General features: G+C 35.7%; 1 protein-coding gene across 1 annotated transcript in view; it reads right to left on the bottom strand.

Moving 5' to 3' along the window:
- Positions 1-23687, bottom strand: part of LOC150099279 (netrin receptor UNC5C-like) — a 189794-nt gene that overhangs the window by 2510 nt on the left and 163597 nt on the right. The window contains exons 13-16 of the mRNA XM_090404301.1: positions 19097-19243; positions 14602-14772; positions 9205-9311; positions 2811-2912 (exon numbers count right to left, since the gene is read on the bottom strand). Coding sequence (XP_090260427.1) covers positions 2811-2912; positions 9205-9311; positions 14602-14772; positions 19097-19243 — 527 coding nt within the window. The remainder of the gene's footprint in view (positions 1-2810; positions 2913-9204; positions 9312-14601; positions 14773-19096; positions 19244-23687) is intronic.

The following is a 23687-nucleotide window of genomic DNA, read 5'->3' as shown; positions in this document are numbered from 1 at the left end:
AGAGATTTTAGTTAAAAAGGAATGTATGTAGAACTACAGATCAGGTAATTATCAAACTTAGTAGCAGTATATAACTCAGTGCAATTGCATCAGAAATGGCAAGAGAAACCAATAAAGTGCATGGGGAAACAATCAAGAATTATTTGAAAGAAGCTGAGTCAGACTCCATTTTCAGAGTTAGGAAGATACTTCAATAAAACCATTAACAGGAGCTATATAAACAAAATGTAGCAGGACAAATGTAAAAGGTAAACTCATGCACTACAAGTTATAAGATAAACAACCATTGCAGAGAAGGTAAACTTAGATTTTGAAAGTTTTTTCACTTGATTGTACTATAAATTAAAGATGCCAAGAAATTATATTCTTAATTCATCCTTTATCCAAATATAAGCATGCAAAGTTTGCACATGATGTCACTTCATGACTGGGCTACTTGTATATAGAGGCCAATGACTTCACATCAATTGCCTCTCCCACCGATGAGACCTTATTGAGGTCTCATCAGTGGGAGCCAGACCCAGAAGTGATACCAAGGTTAAAGTAATGCAGAAGTCATATTTCCATATACAAGTAGCCAAAAAGTGTCACACCTTATTACTAAAATACTCTGGATTAGAGATAGATGTAGAAAGTTTTTTTTTTTTCACTCAGTTATACTATAAATTAAATATGACAAAAAATTAAGAATATAATTTCTTGGCATCTTTAATTTATAAACTTAGATTATAAGAGGAAATTAGCTGAACAGACCAAAGGGAATCCTAGAGTTATTTTACTATGTGAAAAGTAACAGAATAATTAAGTAGGATAACATTAATAAATACAGCCTGCGTAGTTCAGTTGGTATAGATGAAAGTTTAGTTGTAAAGATCTAGGTTTGAATCCCATCTATGATGTGTAGAACCTTTATCAGCACTTTTCAACCAAAAGTGAGTTAGCTGATCTTACATGATGATGGTGGTGGTGGTGGTGGTGGGGTTTTCCCTCAGCTTTTTCGCCCACAATCAGGCAAATTGAACAGGAGAACACACACACACAATTTATAATCAAAGAATACTTTGCATAGAGGGGGGGGAAGTAAAACAAGAGGCCATCGCTGGAAACTGTATAAGGAGGGTGTGAGAAGAGGAGTAGGTTCTTTGCATGGAGAGTAGTAGGTGAGTGGAATGCATTGCCTGAGTGTTTTGTGGGTGTAGACACAGTGAATCAGTTTAAAGCAGAGATGAGCACTGTGTGCAATATTGTGTACCTCCTACGATGAGTCTCTGACTCCATGGAGGTCAAATGTTAATACTAGCAATAATAATAATAAATTTGGTAAGCCTTCATAGTTCAGTCAGTTTTGATGATTCCTTTGGTTGGAAAGATGTGGGCTTGAATCCAATCTAATGCAAAGAACCTTTATCAGGGATTTTCAAGTGAAGGTGAGTAGCTGGTCTCATATGGAGATGGCAGAATTTTTTCCTTCCAGAAATTAGAATTTTTCATCCCACAAAAAAAAATGCAAACCAGCCTTTTCTCATTGGCAGGAACACAGAAAACTTCAGCTGCTTGCTGAACAGAGAACAAGTAAAACATTTCACCTGTTCTATTTTAGGCACAACTTTTAGTGAAGACAGCAAATCAAATACAGAAATAGATAACAGAATTAGCAAAGCATGTATGGTAGGAAGTAACTGAATAAATTTATATGATTACGAGAGAAATTAGTCAAACACTAAACTAGCTATATGCAAGATAGGAAACAAGGCTAAGAAACCAATTTTAACTTATGGATGTCAGAGCTGGGTTACAAGCAAATACTTGATCAAAGACTAGAGACCACAGATAGAGTTCTAGGAAAGATTAGGGCAGTGAGCAGATGGCATCAGTGGCAGAATCATATTAAAAAGAAACTTGATATTATTAGCATTCAAGAATGTGTGAGCAGAATCTCAGGTAGCATGGTCACTTGAACAGAATGGGAGAGGAAAAGTTAGCATGTGTGATGCTAGTATGGTAGGAAAAAACCTAGCGGAAGACTTCGATCTAGGTGGATTGATGCAGTTACAAGTGCCTTAGAAAAGCAATATGTAAGATCTCACAATATTGGAGGCCTAACAAATTAGAGATAAATTTGGAGGAAAATTCTTAATAGTAATAATGTAAACTAAATCATGCAGTATCTGATATATCCTTTGTGGATACACAGCAGAAATTTGATGATGACCTTCATTCCATTTTATAAATATACATAAAAAATAACAAAATAAGCAAGATAAGTTATAATAATTGTAAGTTATCTGTCAACAATTTCTATGGTGAATAGAAAAACTTGATTCAAGCTACTGATATTTCTTTTTCATTGGTTATGTATTAGATTATCCCCCCCCCTCACTTTCAAGATTAGACATAGGTTTATTTATCATTAAATAAGAGTCAAATATAGTTATGTGATTTAATCTAGGGATTTAAAATTTAAGATTATAAGAAGTGTTGTGCACTGTCAATATAATGAATGCCATTATAAAATAATAATTAATTATTATAACAAACCTCACTGGAGTTGGGCTCATTGTGAAAGGACATTGTGGACTCATTCAGCAAGCAACATGTGTAATGCAACATGTAAATGCTAGATGTGTAAATGAGTAAGGTTCAGTATGAACCTTACTCATTTACACATCTAGCATTCACAACATATCCCAGCAATGCATTCCATCCACTGCTCTCCATGTAAAAACTTCTTCTCTATCTTTACCATGCTTTTACATAATTTTCAGGAATGGCCTTTTGTCAAGAAAAAAATTTTTGGTTATATAACTCACCTGTCTACACCAAGCTCATTTGCCAACCTTCTCCAGTCATTCCCTCGGCTGTTGGGTGGATCAAGGCAGGCACATAGCTGTCTTCGAACTTCCGTTGTCAATCTAAATGGGGAGGGGGGGGATAAAATTAAGATAATTATTTTATGTTATGCAAATTAAATCAGTCATGATTATTGTACAGTATCAGGCAAACAAATTTCTCACCTACTTCATTCCTGTTACATGCTTTGAATACATCAGTATTCATAATATATATTTCATATCTCATTTATTCTTAAATCCATTAATAATCAACTAAAATAGTCAATATATTTTTAAATTTTTTACATTAAATATACATTTTCAAAACATATTTCATTTCCTTATCATTTCCTTGTATATAATCACAAGTACAAAAGATGTTAGATCAGTATTTACTACATAAGATTTGTAGACACTTACAATCTTAAGAGAATATATATTTATTGAACTGATTGAATTAGATATACAAAATCCAAAGAAACCTAATAAGAAATATCTTCTTTCACACACAGATTGACATTTGTCCTTTGAAAAATGCTTGCAAGTGATTTTGCAAGTAATAATAGAATATTATTACTGTTTAAAACTTCCATGGATTCATAAGACTCATTAGGAAGTTTGCCTTAGATAACAGTTCATCATACCACTCCTCATTCACTATCTCACACTCAGCCAGTGCATTCATTCCATTCCAATGCCACTCCATGCAAAAACCTTCTTACACTGCTTTGTTTTGCAGTTTTCAGGAATAGCTTCATATCTTTATTCCTTAAGCTTGTGGAGGAATAAAACTCTAGTATATCAATCTCCTATATACAATTTAATTAGGTATACAATTTAATACTACTTCCTCTAGATGACCTTTAACTATCTCCCATGCACTGTTTTATGCCATGGCACAGATTTAAGCTTCCTCCTAAGCTTGTCATAATCACCTGTCTTGTTGTTCCACATATAAGCCATGTTCAAAAAAAGAGCGAACTTTTGCCATAAAAACTTTATTGCTCACTTTACAACATTTTAGGCACTTCCCCTTCAAAGTAGACCCCACTACTGGCAATGCACTGTTCTCAAACTTTGTTCCATTGTTGGAATGCACTTTCTGTGATGGCACACAATTTCCTATCGCATTTTTCTGAATCTTCTCTATGGTTTGGAAACGACATCCTTTCAATGTGGTTTTAAGTTTGGAAAACAGGAAAATGTTTGCTGGGACTAAGTCCACAGAATAGGGTGGATGGGACACAATGGATGTCTGATGTTTTGCCATAAGGATGACTGTGCATTGTCGTGGTGCAACATTCAAGTCTGGTTTTCCCACAATTCTGGCCTCTTCCTGCACACAGTATGCACTAAAACTTCCTGGTACAACTCTGTGTTTACCATCTGACCACGTGGCATAAATTCACAAATTCATAATGGACAATGCCTTTCCAATCAAAAAACACAACTAGCATCACCTTGATCTTTGACCGACTCATCCATCAATGCTTAAACCACTCATAGCACTGCATTCGGCTCATACAGTTCTTCCCGAATGCTTGGTTAAGCAATTGAAATGTCTTTGTAAAATTTGTACCAAGTTTGCAGCAAACTTTCACACACACACACACACACACACACACATTATTCTTCAAGCTCTTTCATTGTCACTAATCTGACGAACAGTTTGTGCACGTGCTTATTTCAGCAGATGTAACTCGACAACTAATGCTCATAGCAGAGGGAGGCAAATGTCAGTTTGTTGTCAAAAGTGTGCTATTTAAAAAGTTCAGCATTTTTTTGAATACACCTCATATATACCTTCTTGACAGAATATCCCTCATGTTTTACAATCTCCCAAGTCAAGACCATATGATCACTTTCATCAGTCAGAAGCAATGTGGCCACCTTAGGTATGGATAGCTCTTCTGATCCTATGACCAAATCCAATACTCATACTCTCACACCCATATTCTCCTCCATCACATGTTGCCTCAAGTAATTATTACACAGTAGATGTATAATTTCCATTTCTTCCTGCCATGTGATTGATCTTTCTTCCTTCCAATCAATATCGCCATAGAATAATCACTCAACCTGTACTCATTGTACTAATTTGCCGATGAATGTCTTCCGGATCATCCATGGAACCATTGTCTACAATAACCTAAACTACAATTTTTTTTTTGTCTTACTGATCTTGATTTCACACCAGGTTGCTTTAAATGAACAGCCACTATCCAAGCTTATCTCTTATTCTTTTTGGCTGCAATTCATCTGCTATCATCAGCAGTAGCCCCCCCCCCCCAATCCTATTTTTTCTATCTTCTCTGAAAATACTAAGCCCTTCAACATTCTATCCCTGTAACTACGTCATCTTCTGTTAACCAAGTCTTGCTAATGCAATAACTTTTGCCGAGATTGCACCAACCAATACCAAAAACTCCTCCCTCTTGTTCCTGATACTTCTGGCATTACTATATAGAAACTGCAGCACCCCTTTAGGCCCCCCCACTCATATTTACTTCCTGAATTAACTGCCCTATTCAATATTTTTCCTTGAGAAATTAGATTCTGCACTTGGTCATTCTCACACTCACTCACCTCATGACTGCTTTCATACAAACTCACCTGCTTCTACCCTAATTGCCCAAGTTTTCCTGAATTTGTACTTCAGCATGCTTGGTGAACAAAACTCACTCTAGACACATAACACCAAAACTATTTAGATGCAATCCATCAGCATTATACAAATCCTTTTTTTTTTGTCAAACAGATCCACAAATCCTACATCATTCCTACTGCACAACCTACATACTGTTATATCCCCATTTTTCTTGTTTTATCTTTAATATCTTTAATTGTCTTTTTTCTTACTTTAACCTTTAACTTTTTTGTATCTCCTACTATCAGACTTCGGTTACTGACAAATTTGTGTAGATTATAGACTGCACCAGCCGGCAACTAAATTCTGATACATTATTCAACAATACTAAAGGAAAGTGTAGGGATCAAGATATATGCAGTCGTGGTCCCTATTCTCATATCACTATTGGTTTCCCCTTTAAATGCATGGTACGAAATTTTCCAAACAGTAATTCAAATCTGCAGAAGATATGACAAACTCAATTGATTATGTAAAAAGAAACACATTTATTATTTCACAAAGACAAGTATACATGTTATTTAAATTCTTAACCTTAAAAGAGTCTGGGTTCCTTTTTCTTAATAAATCACAATTCAAAACTTCTGTACTATATTACTGGACATAAGATCCTCACTTCTATACATATATCTGTCTTCAGACTCTCACAATTAAGTTACCTGATAATATCATACATGAAACATTACATATAAACATTAGACAATTCAATAAATCTGACATGTAATTCTCTAGGACAATAGTACTTATTTCTACTTAATTCTCTCCCCCAAAATATCTGTCAACACTTAATCACTTTCTGATCATATGACATTACTTTTCTTAAATCACTTAAACAGTTCGGAGCTTGGCCTCCTGTTCGGCTGGAGCCTAATATGTTTTCCTCTTAGCAGTAGACAAAAGTGTCCAAATTGCAGACTGTTCCTGTGGTACAACACGTAAATAGCGTGCGTTCTTAACTTCTGTTTCTTTATTCCACGGATACTTTAATCCTACATTAATATAAGAAAATCTTCGCTTACCGTTCTTGCTTTGACTAGGTATTCTGATCTGTTCACTGTACCTCCTCTGATGGCGGGCTTTGTTCCTTTGTTCTACACGAACCGAAAACACTCATGCACAGATCTGTATGCTGACGTGGATTTCATCAGCGGCTCTTTCTCCTAATGTGTTGAACACATTGTAGTTGCAGCTTTGACCGATGTAACATGCATAGCAAGTGGAGATTCTTGCTACACGTGGCGGCAAGCTCTACATAGCTCTCCTACGGGAAACTAGGTGCCAACGAACCTCGGACACAAGACACAAGCAATCGGAGGTAAGAGATAAGAGAAAAGAGAGCGATTCAAACTCCCGCTGAAACTTTTATACTCCGAAACAGCTCCCTCACTCGGCGGTGTCGTCACGCATACGGCGGCAGCCGATTGGACGGCGTGGCTACGAACCGTCTTTACATGCCTTAAACTTGTACTTAGCTTATACACATTTATTTGTTAATACTACATGACTTTCTACTATAATTCATTCACAATTACTATCTCAATAAACATATGGGCTATCTTAACAGTGTTTAGAATTTACACATCTGCTTATTTACATTTTCCTGGGACATTATTCGGTACATTTCCCATCAGAAGGCATAAGCATGTCCTTATCCCTTCCTTCTGAGGTAACATAACGTTGGGTGGGAAAAAGGGATGACTCATCACTTTTTCCGACACAACAATACTGATTCATTTGCTGACACTGCCCTCCTCCTCAGTTTGTCTCTATCATAGTGTGGCAGACAGCTTATGATCTTCACCTTCTCACTCTTCAGTTTTGCTTCTTCCAACAGCTTCTTTACATCCTCCTTCACAGAATACATCTCACCATGATGCGAAACTGGAGAGAGTGATGAGAAATCAAGCAGACATTCTGGCCTTACAGGAGGACTTGAATAGATTATATGAGTATGTAACAGTATGGAACTGTCAATTCAATGTTATCAAGTGTAAGGTTCTGAAATTTGGTAGGCAACAATGGGATGCAAAGTATACACTTGGCAGAAAAATTTTGGAAAAAATTGAGATAAGAGACCTCTGAGTGGTGGTGGAAGACAAGGATCTGAAATTCAGAGGTCCCACTTCACAAGTTGTGAAACATCACATCAGATCATAGCAATGATGTAGAAATAAACAGATTCTTGGTTCCACTGTATAAGGTCGTGATCAGGCTTCATATGGATTACTGTGCACAGATTTGGTCTCCTGGTTTTCATGGTGATGAGGATATGTCAGAAAGGGTCCAGAGAAGACTGACTAAGGTGGTAACTGGTCTTTGAGATGTGGCATATGAGGATAGAGTGAGAGAATGTAGTTTGCAAAGCCTTGTAAATAGGAGGAATAGAAGAGATATAACTGAGACATTTAAGTTGTTATTATTATTATTGCACGACACCTCCAGGGAGTCCTAAGACTTATCGAGGGAGGGCACCTGCTCTACATCTCTGTCATCATCTACACCAGCGCCATCTACTGCCTACCACCACTAGTATTTTCACAGACAATCACAAGACAAGTTGGTAAAGGATTGTTACCAAGTTAATGTGGAAGAAATTTTTCAAGGAATGGGGAGTAGGGAGTAGAACAAGGACATGCCTAGAAGTTGTGTAAGGAGGGTATGAGAAGATGCAGATGCATAAGAAGCAGGTTCTTTGCATGGAGAGTAGTTGGTCAGTGGAATGCTTTGCCTGACATTATGGTGAATGCAGATACATTGAATTACTTTAAAGCACGGTTTGATGGGCTTTATGTGTAACAGTGTTTGCCTCCCACAGCGAGTCTTTGGATTCCAAGGAGGTCTAGTGTTAATAACTGGAATTCTAAGATAGGTATTAGTTCTATGCTTATAAATATTCTTTGTATATAAATTGTATGTGTTCTTCTGGTCAGTTGGTCTGATTGCAAGATGAAAAAACTTGCATTTCTGGGAGGAAAACCCTCTGCTTCCATATGATACTAACTCATATTCAGTCAAAAAGCCATGATTAAGGATCTTTGCATCCTAGATAGGATTGGATTCAAACCCCAGTTTTTCTAACCAAAAGGCTTCATCTATATCAACTGAGTTAAAGAGGCTAAATGCTTCATCTGCTATTAAAATTCATACCACCGTAATGTTGACCTGGTCGGCCGAGTGGTTAGCATATCTGCTCTCCAGCCAAAAGGCTATGGGTTCGAATCCCACCATGGACATGGATGTTTGTGATTGTCTATGAAAATACTAGTGGTGATGATTGGCGGTAGATGGTGGCGGTGTAGTTGCGGTTTGTTGTAGGTGAAGACAGAGTTTTAGAGTAGGTGCCCCCTCCCTCGATGAGTCTTTGGACTCCCTGGAGGCATTGCGTAATAATAATAACAATAATAATATATTCTCAATTCCATTTAAATAGCTTCAGTCATAAATGGAAAAATATCTGAGAAATACAATGTGAAGGAACACTTATCATGCCTTCACATTATGTGTGTATGTATTGGGGATGAAACCAGAACACCACTAATTATAAAAAAAATATAGTTATGCCTTTGGACATGTCCCATTAAACATTGCTGCAGGTTTAGAACCTACATTTGATAAAATGTAGATCCTAAATCTGCAATAAAAAAAAAGCTAAATATAAAAATAAATTATATAAAGAGTGCGATGTAATATGAAAGCTAAAGATGTCTTCTATTCCAGGTAACATACCTGAAAGCCGGAGTATCGACTGCCACTGTTGCACCATTTGTATCTCCTTCTCCTTTTGACACAGTGGAACTGACAGGCTGCCCTGGTGTTGAACTGGTAGCAATCTTCTGTTGATAGAATTCAGTCGTTATTACCAAGATTTTTACTGAACTGTTTACTATTTTTTTTTTTTAATATTTTGTTTAAATCAAAGTTGTTTTGCTAAAAGATTAAAGCTTTGGTTATGTTACAAAATAGTTAAAAACACGCAGGCTACTATCACTTTGAAGGTAATCTAGAACAGATAAATAAATAAATAACTCGCTGAGTAACTGCCATAACTGGAAATGGGCCCTTATCCACCATGGGAATAATGCAGACAATTCCAAAGGCAGAGAAATCTGGAGGACTGATTCCTTTTGGCATAATATAATATTGCCAACTAATAAGTCAGCTTTTGCTTTTAGAGAATACAGAGACAAATGTAAGAAAGCGAAACACTGTGTAAAACTAGCTAAACAAAAGTCATGGGAGGACTTTGGCAAGAACATAGAAAATAAATATCAAGAAGGTATTCTGGAGGTTATTGAAGAAGTTTAGAAATGGAGGAAAGAGTACTGTAAAAGGAGTTAGAGATGATAAAAGTGACATGAAAACATGAGAAAAAGATATCCTTGAAGTATGGAATAATTACTTTGAAAAATTGCTAAATGAAACAATTTTACCACTGTGTTAAATAGCACAGTGGTAAAAAACACTCAACAGGCATACAGTCAGGAATACATATCCATACTTGAAGTAGAAAAAGCCATCAAAGGCTTGAAATGTGGAAAGGCAGCAGGAATAGATGATATTTGACCAGAAATGCTGAAGTATGGTGGTATAAAAGTCTTACAGTGGCTGCACTGCATAGGCCAGAAAGCCAGGACAGAGGGACGAATTCCCGATGATTGGAGTAGTGCTCTAATAGTATCCATATATAAAAAGGGAAATAAAACTGAATGTGAGAATTACAGAGGTATTTCCCTACTGAGTGTTCCTGGCAAGATCTATGCAAGTATACTTGAGAAATGGTTGAGAAGAATTGTGGAAGAAAAGCTTGGTGAAGAACAAGCTGGATTCAGGCCAAATAGAGGCTGTCAGGATCATATCTTCACTTTACGAAAAATAGTTGATGGGACTATAACAAATAGTTGATGGGAAAAAGCATGGGAATATAACAAAGATCTGTATTTAAGTTTTGTCAATCTGGAAAAGGCATATGACAAGGTGCCAAGAGAGAAGTTATTCAATATGCTACAGTTATATGGTGTCAATGGGGCATTATATCAAGCAATACTTAGTCTTTATTTGAGTTGTAAGTCAGCAGCTAGAATTGATGGAAGTACAGGAAGATAGTTTAATGTTAAATCTGGTGTGAGACAAGGATGTACATTATCCCCTCTGTTATTAATTATCTATATGGATCACATTATGAAGGAAAGTGGTATAAAACATGATATCAAAATTGGAGATGTTAATGTTAGCTCTTTGCTTTATGCAGACGATGTTATACTTCTAAATAAATCCACTACAAGTCTGCAAGATTCCCTGACTAAATTGAATAACTGTTGTAATAGATATGGTATGAAGGTCAGCATTAAAAAGACAAAGACAATGAAAATAGGTAGAATTGTTGAAAATGTCAACTCTGTTGTGAACGGGGAACCTGTGGAACAAGAGTAAAACATTTCAGCTACTTAGGCACGATTTTTAGTGAAGATGGTAAATTAAATATGGAAATAGACAACGGAATCAACAAAGGTGGTATGGTAGGCAGTCAAATGAATAAATTCATGTGGAATAAGAGAGAAATTAGTTGGAACACTAAATTAGCTGTATACAAGACAGTGTTCAAACCAGTTATAACTTATGGATCTGAGAGCTGGGTCAAAAGTAAAACACTTGACCAAAGACTAGAGACTGCAGATATGAGAGTCCTGAGAAAGATTAGAGGCATGAACAGATGGCATCAATGGCAATATCATATTAAAAACGAGGATATTAGGAAAGAACTTGACATTGTCAGCATCCAGGAATGCGTTACCAGGACTAATCTCAGGTGGTATGGTCACTTAAACAGAATGGGCGAGGAAAGATTAGCAAAACAAGTGTTCTCTACCAGGTTGGCAGGAAAACGACCCAGAGGAAGACCAAGATATAGGTGGATTGATACGGTACAAAGTGCCTTAGACGATAGAAATATAAGATCTGATAATGTTGAGTCTTGACAAGTAACAGACTGATTTGGAGGAAAATTGTAGATAGGAAGTTAGTAATGATGTAAATTTTTCATGTAGTACTATCATATCCTGTACACCCCTTGAGGATACATGTCAGGAATTTGATGATAAGGACTTTCAGTATTCATTTGCAATCAATCATACTGAAATGAAAGTCTTATATTGTAACAATTTCCATGTTTGTATATACTATAAAAACTGTTATAGTATAATAGTTTTGTTTCCCCCTACCATTGCTGTCACCATCTTTAGATTCACATCAAACTTCTCATATGTAATATAATATGCAATATGTAACAAACATTTCACAGCATCAAGGATGAATACGGTAGAATTAATCAACTTACAAGAGGATCAACCTTTAAGCAGTTGGGATACATAAATAATTTCCTCCATTTATTTGTTGCGATTATTTGCACATCATTACACAATATAGTTATTTTTTAATATAGTCTCCTTCATTCACTTAATTAAAAATATGAAAATTTTTAAATACTGTTTTTTTTTTAATAGTATAAGCTGGTCACACAGCCTCTCTAAGCAACTAACATCCACAGCAGCCCATAGATGGATCTAGGTTAAGATGTTACTCATTACATTTAAGCTTTCTCAACCAAGGACTAGGAGCCATCTTATTCCATCAGTACTTTAGTTTGCCAAGATATTTAAACTAATTTGCATCTTGATTAGTGACAAAAGAAATTAGTTATAAGTATAACCCATGAATAAAGATTGCTACAACTGAGAAAAAAAAAAGTCTCATTAATGACTCAACATAACACAAAAGCTGGTGAATCAAAATGATGGTAAGTATCCTTCAAACTTTTCATATAAAAAATCTTACAAAGATGGCTCAAAAGTTTTAGGAATATAATATCTTTAGATTGCACTTTATTTCTTAACATTAAAAAAATTAATTATATGTGTTCTGTGTTATCAAAATAAAGAGCCTACTTACAATTTTTGATTTTATGAATTCAAGCATGAACAGATTGAAGTTAAGACTGTCTAAAACACCTGCAGAGCGAAAGATCTAAATTCTGTGAAGAACAGTACTGAAGTTCTGACAAGAGCAACTGTTCTTGACAGTCACTTTCAAGATGCTACTTCAACAAGCTGTCAGAACCAATCCAGCCACAAGCACTTGTAAACTGAATTATTATTATTTATTATCATTATTATGTAACACCTCCAGGGAGTTCAAAGACTCATCGAGGGAGGGCACCTACTCTACAATTCTCTTTCTCCACCATTCAATCCACCAACTACAACGAATGGCAACTACCATTTGCCACCATCACCACTAATATTTTCACAGACAATCACAAACATCCAGGCCCACGACGACAGGATTCGAACCCGCAGCCTTTTGGCTGGAGAGTGGATACGCTGACCACTTGGCCAACCAGGCTGGCTAAATCTCTTTACATCACAAGAAACTTGCAACATTTTCTTCGCTACCTTGACAAAGTCAAGGGAAAGGACTATCGAAATGCATTGACACCATACACACTCCATGAATGGACACCACAAGCTCAGATGATGTTGGTAGAGAATTTCTAATCAGTTCTCAGAACAAACTCCATCAAATAACGTGTTACTTGCAATGAAAAATGGATTCACCTCAACAATATGAACAGAAAATCAATGGATCAAAGGCAAAGCTACACTTCTAAGAAGCTGACTGGTAAGAAGAAAGTCATGTTTTGCATTGAACAGAATTCTGAGGAATTGGTCCTTACTTTGAACTTATTCTAAAGCCATTTGCATCAAATTCTGTTCTCAACAGCCGCAGAAAATGTATTCTGCTTCTGGTACTGGTTAATCAAAGTGGGTATTCTTAAAAGACAACACCAGACTGTGCACACAAGTCAGATATAAGAAAAGTCAAAGAACTGGATATTCTCTTGCATCGATTATAGTCCAGACTTGGTGCTATCTATCATTTGTTCTAATTAACAGCACAATTCTTGTAAGGATGGTGCTTTGCCTGGCTGGTCCTCAAGATGCAAGAAATGTAAAAAAATTTAGTCTTGACTGTAAATTTGTTACATTTTTTGAAAATTTAAAAATTTTAATGTTGTGGAGGAATGAAATTATTTGCAGAGAGATAAATCAGGAACAGAGAATGTAACTGCTTATATTTTGTTGAATATTTTTAATGACAAATTACTATCATCACCCCTGTGAGACTAAATTTTTGCTTACTAGAGGCCTGAAGTAGAAAAATGTTCATATGTAGTCTAGAGCTGGATTTCAGGATTGTTTTAACCCATACTTAACTTGTAACACTCTGGGTGGACGACCTCTCATGGGTGGGATTCATATTAAAATGTGTTTATGAAGTGCTAAAATATTAACAGAATTGCAAACTTTTGGATTACTTATATATCATTAATTTAAATTACAAAGTGGAATATCAAATTTCATAATTTAAGTTTTATTATTTTCTTGACCATGTATTTAATAGATAATCTGTGTGATTAACTGTGACTGAGTAGGTAAAAGATTAATCAGCAGTTAACTAAATGTTGAGAAAGAGCATCTTTTCTGAGATGTGAATATAGTTAACTCTTGCTATAGCAAATGTCATAGAGACTAAAGAAATAGTTTGCTACAATGAATTTCCTTTAGTATAACACTGCTATATGTAGATTGGATAATACAGTTGATATGAGTCAACTGTATTATCAAAGGTAAGAGAGCTATTCTATGCTTGAATAATGACAATCATTTTCAGGCTTAGAGAAATGAAAAATAACTTTCTACATTGTTGCTAATACAGAGAATTCCAACAGTATCTTATTATTTAGGATTACACACATACATAAATACCATCATACTTCCTAAAATTTTATTACTCAGTTTAAAGGATAATAAATATTGTTTCACAAAGCCCCCTGGATAATAAGATATTAATTACCCCTGAATATTTTCAATTTTTTAACAGCTTAATTTATAAGCAATTTACACAATTTAAAAATATAGTAACAGAATAAATGCAGTTAAAATACAGTGAAATATCTAAAAACAGTGACCATATATAGTAAAGCTATCCACAAATGATATTAAAATATACACACACACAAAGTAGTATACAGAAAAAAGTAAAATTCAATCAAAACCATTCACTCACCTCTCTAAGGTCTGTATTAATCCTGAGTAACTGGCGATGGGCTTGAACACCCCGCTGATAAACAAGGATATGGCAACGAATAGTCTGTAATGTTCTATCTACATGTTCCAAAGTAAAGGAGCAATGAAGATTATTCTGACGACCACTCCACAAATGTTGGAATGGAATTTCCTAAAATATATAATAATTCTATTAATAGTGGCATCAAAGAATAAACATGTGTACCATTAATAATGTCTATTATTATTATTGTCAATTACAAATTAATATTTGAGTCAAATAACTCCTTAAAGGAATCAAGTCTAGATGGTTGTGTTCCTTTATAATTTTTTTTTTTTTTTCAATTCCACTCACAAACGTAAACAAATAATATGCTATTGCTATGGATGGGATCAAGGATTAGATAATTTGGAAATCTTATTCTAGAGATTCCAAGTCACTTCAAGCATGACGTCTACTTATCACTAAGGTCAGTTTATGAAGAGAGTAATGAACTTGCAATCAAGCTTCACCTTTTTTTTTTTTTTTAATAAACATAATGGAAAATGTACTCTTCTTCTAGACTGGATAGGCCATTTATGGTTAGTTTTATTATAAGTGTTATTAATATGTGACACCTCCAAGGAATCCAAAGACTCATCGAGGGAGGGCACCTACTCCACAACTCTACGTCTCCACAACTTAATCCTCCAACTACAATGAACAACCACTACCATCATTTCCTACGCCAATGCCATCTACTGCCAACCACCACTAGTATTTTTGCCTGTAAATTGCATGTGTTCTCCAGGCTGATTTGTCTGTATGCAGGATGAAAACCTAGACTTTCCAAGAGAAAAAACCGTGCTATCTATTTCTGATAACCTGTCAGATAATGCCTAACTGTGAACAATGAAATTTCAGTATGTTGAACTTTTCTTTGTTCACAAATTATTATTTGTAAGGCTTTCCAAATTATTAACAAACTTCCAGATCAGCAGATTCATTGCAAGTATCACTGAACTAGCAACAACATATATTGAACCTTAAACTTATTCACATCCCTAACATTCACCTGCCTCCAGTGACTCACCCACCCACCACTCTGCACTTAAAAAATTATTTCTCACTTTCTTCTTCACTGTATCCTTATACAACTTCCACATATGCTCTTTCAGTTTTTTCTTTCTTTCTCTACATACAATCCCATATATAATAATTGTGTAAACTTCTCTCGCCAACTTCTGTATAGTATCAATTATTTATTTATTGTTATCAACAGACAGATCTCCATGGAGTCTAGAGACTCATTGGGAGATTCCACTCTCACGTGTACAGCTAATCATACCTTTTAGCTTAAATGCATGCACCTGTCCCTATGCTCACACTAACAGGAAATGCATTCCAATCACCCACCATTCCTCCATGGGGAAAAAATCTGCTCCTCACCCCCTACCTTATAGCATCCAAGGATTATTATTATTATTTTGTGACACCTCCAAGGAATCCAAAGACTCAGTGAGGGAGGGCACATACCCAACAACTCTGTCTCCACCACTTAATACACCAACTACCACTACCATCATCAACACCAACACCACTACCCACAATCACCACTAGTATTTTTTTGTCTGTAAATTGCATGTGTCCTAAAGGCTGATTTGTCTGTATGTGGGATGAAAAACCTGAGTTACTGGGGGAGGGGGGGCAAATCAGCATCAGTATGAGATCAGCTAACTCACCTTCAATTGAAAAATTCCCATCTAAAGATTCCTCTCATCATGACGAGAATGTCCTCTCATTCTCCACATCTCCAAATATTCTATGAAAAATCTAATCTCATCCACGGTAAGGGATAATTATCAGATTAACAACTTATACATCTCGATCATTGTCTCCCCTCTTCCTTCTATCCACTAGGCTCTATAATTTGAATTCCCTCAATCTGTTCTTATATTCCACATTCCATAGACTAGAAACCAACTTAGTCAATCATCTCTGAACCCTCTCCAACATCTCATCATCCTTTTGAAAACCCAGGTGATTAAATCTGTGCATAGTAATTCATGTGGGCTGATCAAAACCTTGTACAATGGAATCAAAACATCAGTGTTCTCTGCATCATTCCCATAATTTGCTGTGTTGTCCTCACAATTTTAGCAAAATGTCCACGAAATTTCAAGTCCCTATCGACCATCATCCCCATATCTTTCATCTCTTCCACCTCCTCTAGAATATCCCCCACCAATTCTATACTCTGCATCCCATCTTTGCTTTCAAAATTTTAAAACCATATACTATTTTCTACATTAAACTGATACCCACACTCACCCATTTGGATGGTCTGTTTAGGTCCTCTTGCAAAGCTACATCTACTCAACTTCTCATAACTCTCCCCAAGTTTGCATCATCTGCAAATAACTATTTTAGCCCTTTCAAATGTAATTTACATACAAATTAAAAAATAATGGCACCAAAACAGACACGTCAGACACAACCACTAGTGACTTTCCTCTTCTTGGATGTCACAACTCTATGATATCTATCAGACAGCCAATCTCCAACCAAATGTACTAATCTATTATCCAATCCCATCTGAACTGCTACTGTATATGTCCTGAATCCTTGTTCTCACTAGCTTCTGCAACACCTTGACCACAACTCTGGATATTATTCATTTTTCCCTCTTTCCACTCCTTTGGAACTTGGGCCAATTTAAAATTCATGCTTAAAATTCAAGTTAAAGCTATTGTTAACTCCCTGGAATATTCCCTCAATAAATGCAGTGCTATACCATCAAGTTTACTCAATTCCTCATATACCTCTTTCTCACTCAATATTATTGGTTCCTTCCCCATTCCCACTGCTCTCTAGTTCTGCATTATGTTACAATTACAAGGATTGAGTACTTTAATCAAGTGTTCATTAAACACCTCTGCTATATCTTCCTCAGTGTTTATCATTCTCCAATTCTCGCACATCATTTGGGTGTTGGTCAGCGATAATGGATTTCTTTTAGTATTATTTGCTAACTGCTGCTCATACTGAAATTTTGCCCTTACTGAGTCACCCTCCTTTCTCGCTCTTTGTATTCCTCATGTAACTGATTATTGCCACTCATTTTGTGCAGCCTCCAGAATACTTTTTCTTCCATTGCATGCTTCACTTCTTCAATCATCCATTTTAAACCTACCTTATTGAATCTCCTGACCTTTGGAATACATTCAGTCATTGCATCTGCCAGATACTTCCCGAGTATCTGGCAGAGAATAAGGAGCATTGATTTCCTTCTCATCCAATTCTTCATTCCATGATATTGCTGCAAGCTGCCTCTTGAGTTTATCATAATCACCTACCTTATAGTTCCACATTCACTTTGTGATGGCCAACCATATCAAAATTTTGATATGGTTGGCCATCACAAAGTGATCACTTCATGATCACTTTCACCAACTGGAGAAAGTATGTAACACTTCATTTACAGCAATATCTTCTGATGAAATAATCAATTGCAAGACCACTGATCCACATGTGGCTTCTGTTATATACTGTTTAAAGGTAGTTATCCCTTAAAAACTCAAGAAATTCATTTTATTTGGTTCCTGATGATGTCTCTGTATTCCACACTATATTACTATAATTGAAATTGTTCATAATAATCACCCTTTTCTTATTAGCCAGACCAATTGGTCTAAACATTTCCTTCTCACTACCTTTCATATTACTAGGTCTATAGCAACACCCTACTAAACATTTCATCCCATCCACCTCCACTTCACACTATTCTGCTTCAAAACCACTATAAGTAATTTCTCCTTGCATCTACACTCTAGATGGGCACAACTCTGCCGTCATCAATAGCACTCCTCCTTTCTTTTTGCCTTGTCTGTCTTCACGAAAGACTATGTATCCCTCCATCTATTCCTGTCAGAATGTTATCCTCATTCAACCAAGTCTCATTTATACCAACAATTTTTGGGTGAATGAATTCTATCAATGCTACAATTTCATTCCCCTTGTTTCAGATACTTCTAGCATTTGTAGACATATACACTAGTTCATTTCTGTTTCAAGTTCCACCGACCCCACTTCTCAGATATGACTCCTCCACACTCCCCTCATCCATTCCTGTCCATCATTACTGATATTACACCCCTCCCCAGACCTAAATGTCATCCCTACATCCTTGACTATCTTAATCCTTTCTTGCCATCATCTCACTTTTTACACAGTGTCTCCTTGACCACCATGACTTCCTTTATTTCCCCTGTCTACTTTGTGTTCATTCTCTTCACTCGTGCCACTGACCTCTACATTCACAAATTTGCCCACCTTACTCTCCTGCTCATCTGAAACACCTCTTGCTTCTTCAGAAATAATGAGTTTAAATCACTTTTGACTGGCATTTTGCTTGATAGTGAAGACATCCCATGATGACTCTTGATTTCAAAGTCTAATGATATTATGTTGTGCAGTGCATTATATTTTAAAAATGTATATAATTATGAATTTATACCTGATAATTAGCACCAGGTTTACAACGCCATCCAGGTCCCATGTCTTCTAAACATAAACAAAGATTAGCACCACCATCCTGAATTATCATGGATTTTGGCTGGTCGAGAAGAGCACCTCCTAGCTTCTGTTCTACCTGGTAGACTCCCTGCAAAAGTAATTTTCTAATTAGTATAGATATTCTATATAATTCTTTTTCAAAAAATTATAATTTGTTTTTATGTACATTACAATCAAAGTACAAGTGATTGATTAGAAATAATTGATGTTGTTGGCAACAAAGATCACCATCCTATTCCTACCTCTTATCTTGAACCACTATATTAAAAAAATCATTTTTATTTATTTAAGTCGGGGAGGATGGTAGGTTTTTTGCAAAAGTACAGTTTTCCTCAAACATTGCCCTTCTTCCTCATATAAATGAATGGATGGTGTTGGATATTAGATTAGTGCATTGGATTGGAGACTGGCTATCTGATAGGTATCAGCAAGTTGTGTACGGGAGAGCAATATCCCAGAAAAGGAAGGTCACTAGTGGTGTGCCTCAGGGATCTGTTTTAGGGTCATTACTGTTTAACTTGTATTTTAATTTTACATCATCTGCAAACAACTGAATATCTCCATCCAAATCTGGGACAAACTATGAAGAGTAGAGAAGATGTCGTGGCCTTACAAGAAAACTCTTGAATAAATTGAGTGATTAGGCACAGGAATGAGGATGCAAAATTTATGCTTGGTGGGGATATATTGTCAGAGGTGGAGGAAATAAGAGATCTTGGGGTGATAGTGGATAAGGATTCTGAAATTTAGATTTAGGTCACATTGTCAAAATTGTGAAGAAAACACGGAGACTTCTGGGAATGATGCGGAGGACACTGACTTGTAGAAGTAGGGAGATTCTTGTTCCATTGTATAAGGCCACACATGGACTACTGTGCCTAGATTTGGTCACCTGGTTTTCAAAAGGACGAAGAGATATTGGAAAGGGTCCAGAGGTGACTGACTAAGGTAGTTTCTGACCTCCGGATTTTGAATATGAGGAAAGATTAAGAAGATGCAATTTACAGTCTAGTGGATAGGAGGAAGAGGGGAGATATGATAGACCGACAAGTTAGTAAGGGATTGTCATAGGATCAATGTTGGAAAGATTCTATAGAAAACAGTGGGAGATCAGGGGATAACCAGAGGTCATCCCTGGAAACTGTATAAAGAGGGTGTGGGCAGGGGAGTGAGAAGCAGGTGTTTTTTGCATGCAGAGTTGGGAATGCCTTGCCTGAGAGTGTGGTGTCTGCAGAGAATTTGAGTGTGTTTAAAGTATGATGAGTGTGTGTATGATAAAAGGACCTCCTAGATGAGTCTTTAACTCCATGGGGTTTTGGGTAATAATAATAATAATAATAATAATAATAAATTCACTGCTTTATTTAAAGCATTTGATGCATCAGATTGATGCTTATATTCATTTATTAAAAAGATTGAGTATTATCTCATCTATCTCATTTTACCTTCCCCTGAAATATGAGGCTCAATGGTCTCTCTCTCTTGGCCATGTAATTTGGCTTTCTAGAAACTTAATTAATGCTATGATAGGGCCATTAATCATAAGTTTGCATTTGTGAATTGCATGTATACTCTGGCTAGCTCATCTGTCTTGCAGGATGAAAAATCCTGTTTTCTGGGAGGAAAAATAAAACCCTACCACTTCTGTACTAGATTGGCAAACTCGCCTTCAGTTGAAATACCCTTTATAAAGACTGAGTCCTAAACAGGATTTAAACCCCAACCTTTCTAACCAAAGAGCATTCTTTATCAATTGAGCTACAAAAACTTTCATGAGCATTATAGCATAATTAACATTTTAATAAATTAGAAATAATTATAATAACTGGAATGAATACTATAATTATTCATTACAAAAAATTTTAATTTATTCAAAGCCAAAATTTTAAATAATTCTAGAGACAGAACAAAGCATATTATAGCAATTAACTAGAAAAATTTCTTCATAAACAAAATCTTGGTAGAATTTTATCAAGTCTGATAGACTCCCTGCAAAAGTGTAATTTTCTAATTACTGTTAGAAAATTACCTTTGTCTCCATGCCTTGGTAGCTCACAGATATTGAAAACCACTGCTTGCTCACTGCTGACTTTACAAGCTTGCTCTAAACAACTTTAGTTTGATCTTTTTAATTAAAAATCACATACACTGATAAAATGTCATTTATTTGCAGTTATTATTTGTGATAGTCCAAATCTTTTTGTCTTGATTTCTGAACCAATCATTGTTCTCATATATATATATATATATAAAATTTTTTTTTGGATAAAAGTATCATAACTTTTATATAATTTTAAATCCAACTTTCATTGTGTACAATTTATGGAGACAAAAAAAAGACACACCCTTTAGAGTAATTACTTTACTTATAATTAAGAAATAAACACTCAACAAAACATACATCATATGAACAAGACATAAGCTACAATACACTACACAAAAGTAAGCCAAATCTAACTGTTTTGTTAATCATTTATGATAGCCTGATCTCTGGTGAAAAAATAAAATAAATGTTATTTTTATTTAGAATAAGTGTAATAACATACAGATGATTTAAAGAAAATTAGCACAACTACATCAAATACATCTTTACAGTCTTGTTTGTCTTAAGGTTTTCTTTGGTTGTAAGTTCTGGATCCTATGTGGGTTGTAGATGGATTTTCTTCCAGATTCTTGGAATTACTAATCCCTCATTCTTGTTGAAATTAATATGCTGAATCAGCATCTCATGAGCTTCCTTGAATTTTCTTTCACACCAAGTTTTGGTATGGTATAGGGACTTGGCCTGTCCATAGGAAAGGACTGGGACTGGACTAGGAATTCTACATGTTGAGCAACCTCCCTGCATGGTCACTTTCTCTGATCAGAGGTAAAGTTGCTACTGTAAGTTAGATAGACAGACCTTTCCGAATCTATAAAACTTAACAGATCATTGTTATATTCGTGTGATTTCTCAACTATTCGTCTTGATAGTGAAAATCTAACCCTGACAACCTCTATTTGCCTGAACCCGGCTTGTTCTTCTCTAAGCTTTAATAATTTAACTTTTTCTCAAGTATGCTTGCATAAATCTTACCAGGAACACTCACAATAGAGAAATTCCTCTCACATTCTATTTTTTTACCCTTTTTAGAGATGGGTACTATGAATGCTCTAGTCCAATCATCCAGAATTTGATCCTCTGACCAGATCTTGATCTATGCTGTGTAGCCAATGTAAAACTTTTATAACTCCATATTTGAGCATTTGACTTACTCCAACTGCCTTTCTACATTTCAAGTTTTTGATTGCTTTCTCTACTTAAATACTGATATGTATTACTAACTGCCTTCCTGCTGAGTGTTTTCTACCACCATGCTGTCATGGCTGTTTCATTTAATTCAGATGATTTCAGTTTTCATGTCACCTTCACCATCTGATACTTTTTTACAGTCAGTACTCTTTCTTCCATTCTTAAGCTTTTTCACTTGCTTCCGGAATATTTTGCCACCTTCCATATTTATGTTCTTACCAGACTCTTCCCCTAACTTTTGGTTTGCTAGTGCTTTTCCCTCTTAAATTTTTCTCTGTATTCTTGTTCTCTAAGAGCACATGCTCACTTGCTGCCAGGAACTTGCAGTATGCTTTCTTCTTTTCCTTGATTGCTTCTTTACCTTCCTGCATCCACAATGAAGGCCTGATTTTTCTCTCCTTGCAGACATGTCTCTCTGGATGATTCAATTAATATTTTCTTCAGGTCTTGCACTGAATCTCTAAGGTTTGGTTCTTGTTTTTAATCGATTTCATTTTTTCTCGAATAATGTTTGTGTATTTGAGTCTACAGTTCACCTCTGAACTTCAGATTATTCCATATTTAATAAACTGCTCTACTAACAAATTTAAGGTGTAGCAATGGGTTGCCCACTCTCTGCCTTTGTTACTAACTTACACGTGGAAGCTTTCAGGACAAATGTCCTCAAAAAAAAAAAATTCATGAAAACCCAAATTATGACTCACATGTTCACAATATGTTCTTCATTTGGCCATTGATTCAAATGCTTTAGAACTTGTCCAGAAGTGACAAGTTCTAAAGTGTTATTTTCCATTCCTGTTCTTAGACATCTTGTTTATTAAAGGAAAAAAAAAAAGCCCAAATGGCTTTTTTACACTCAATTTACAGAAAACCTGTACACACTCATATGGGAGGAGGGGGCATCTTCATGCTGCATCATATCATAAAAATATGGCATTTTTAAGTCACTTGCAAATAGTGATGAAATTGCCACCCTTGAATACAAAGGTTTTGACTAACAACTGATATTAAAAGGAGAAAACACAAAAAACTACACTCAGAATCCTCTCAGCCACCCACATAAAAACCTAGAGTTTGTTGACACCATAGCACTATCCTATTTAAAAAGAACTAGTGAAAAATTACCAAAGATTTTAATCAATATAATGTCTGACTTATCTACAAACATACAGAGTAGTTTCAAACATCTGAGACAGATCAGAGATAGACCAAAGCCCTTTATTTTTCTGGAGTATATAAG

This window comes from Typopeltis vanoorti, chromosome 14, assembly GCF_054136105.1.
Source record: "Typopeltis vanoorti isolate ZY-2024b chromosome 14, IOZ_Tvanoo_1.0, whole genome shotgun sequence".
Classification (NCBI taxonomy): domain Eukaryota; kingdom Metazoa; phylum Arthropoda; class Arachnida; order Uropygi; family Thelyphonidae; genus Typopeltis; species Typopeltis vanoorti.
This window is presented reverse-complemented; position numbering and strand designations above follow the sequence as displayed.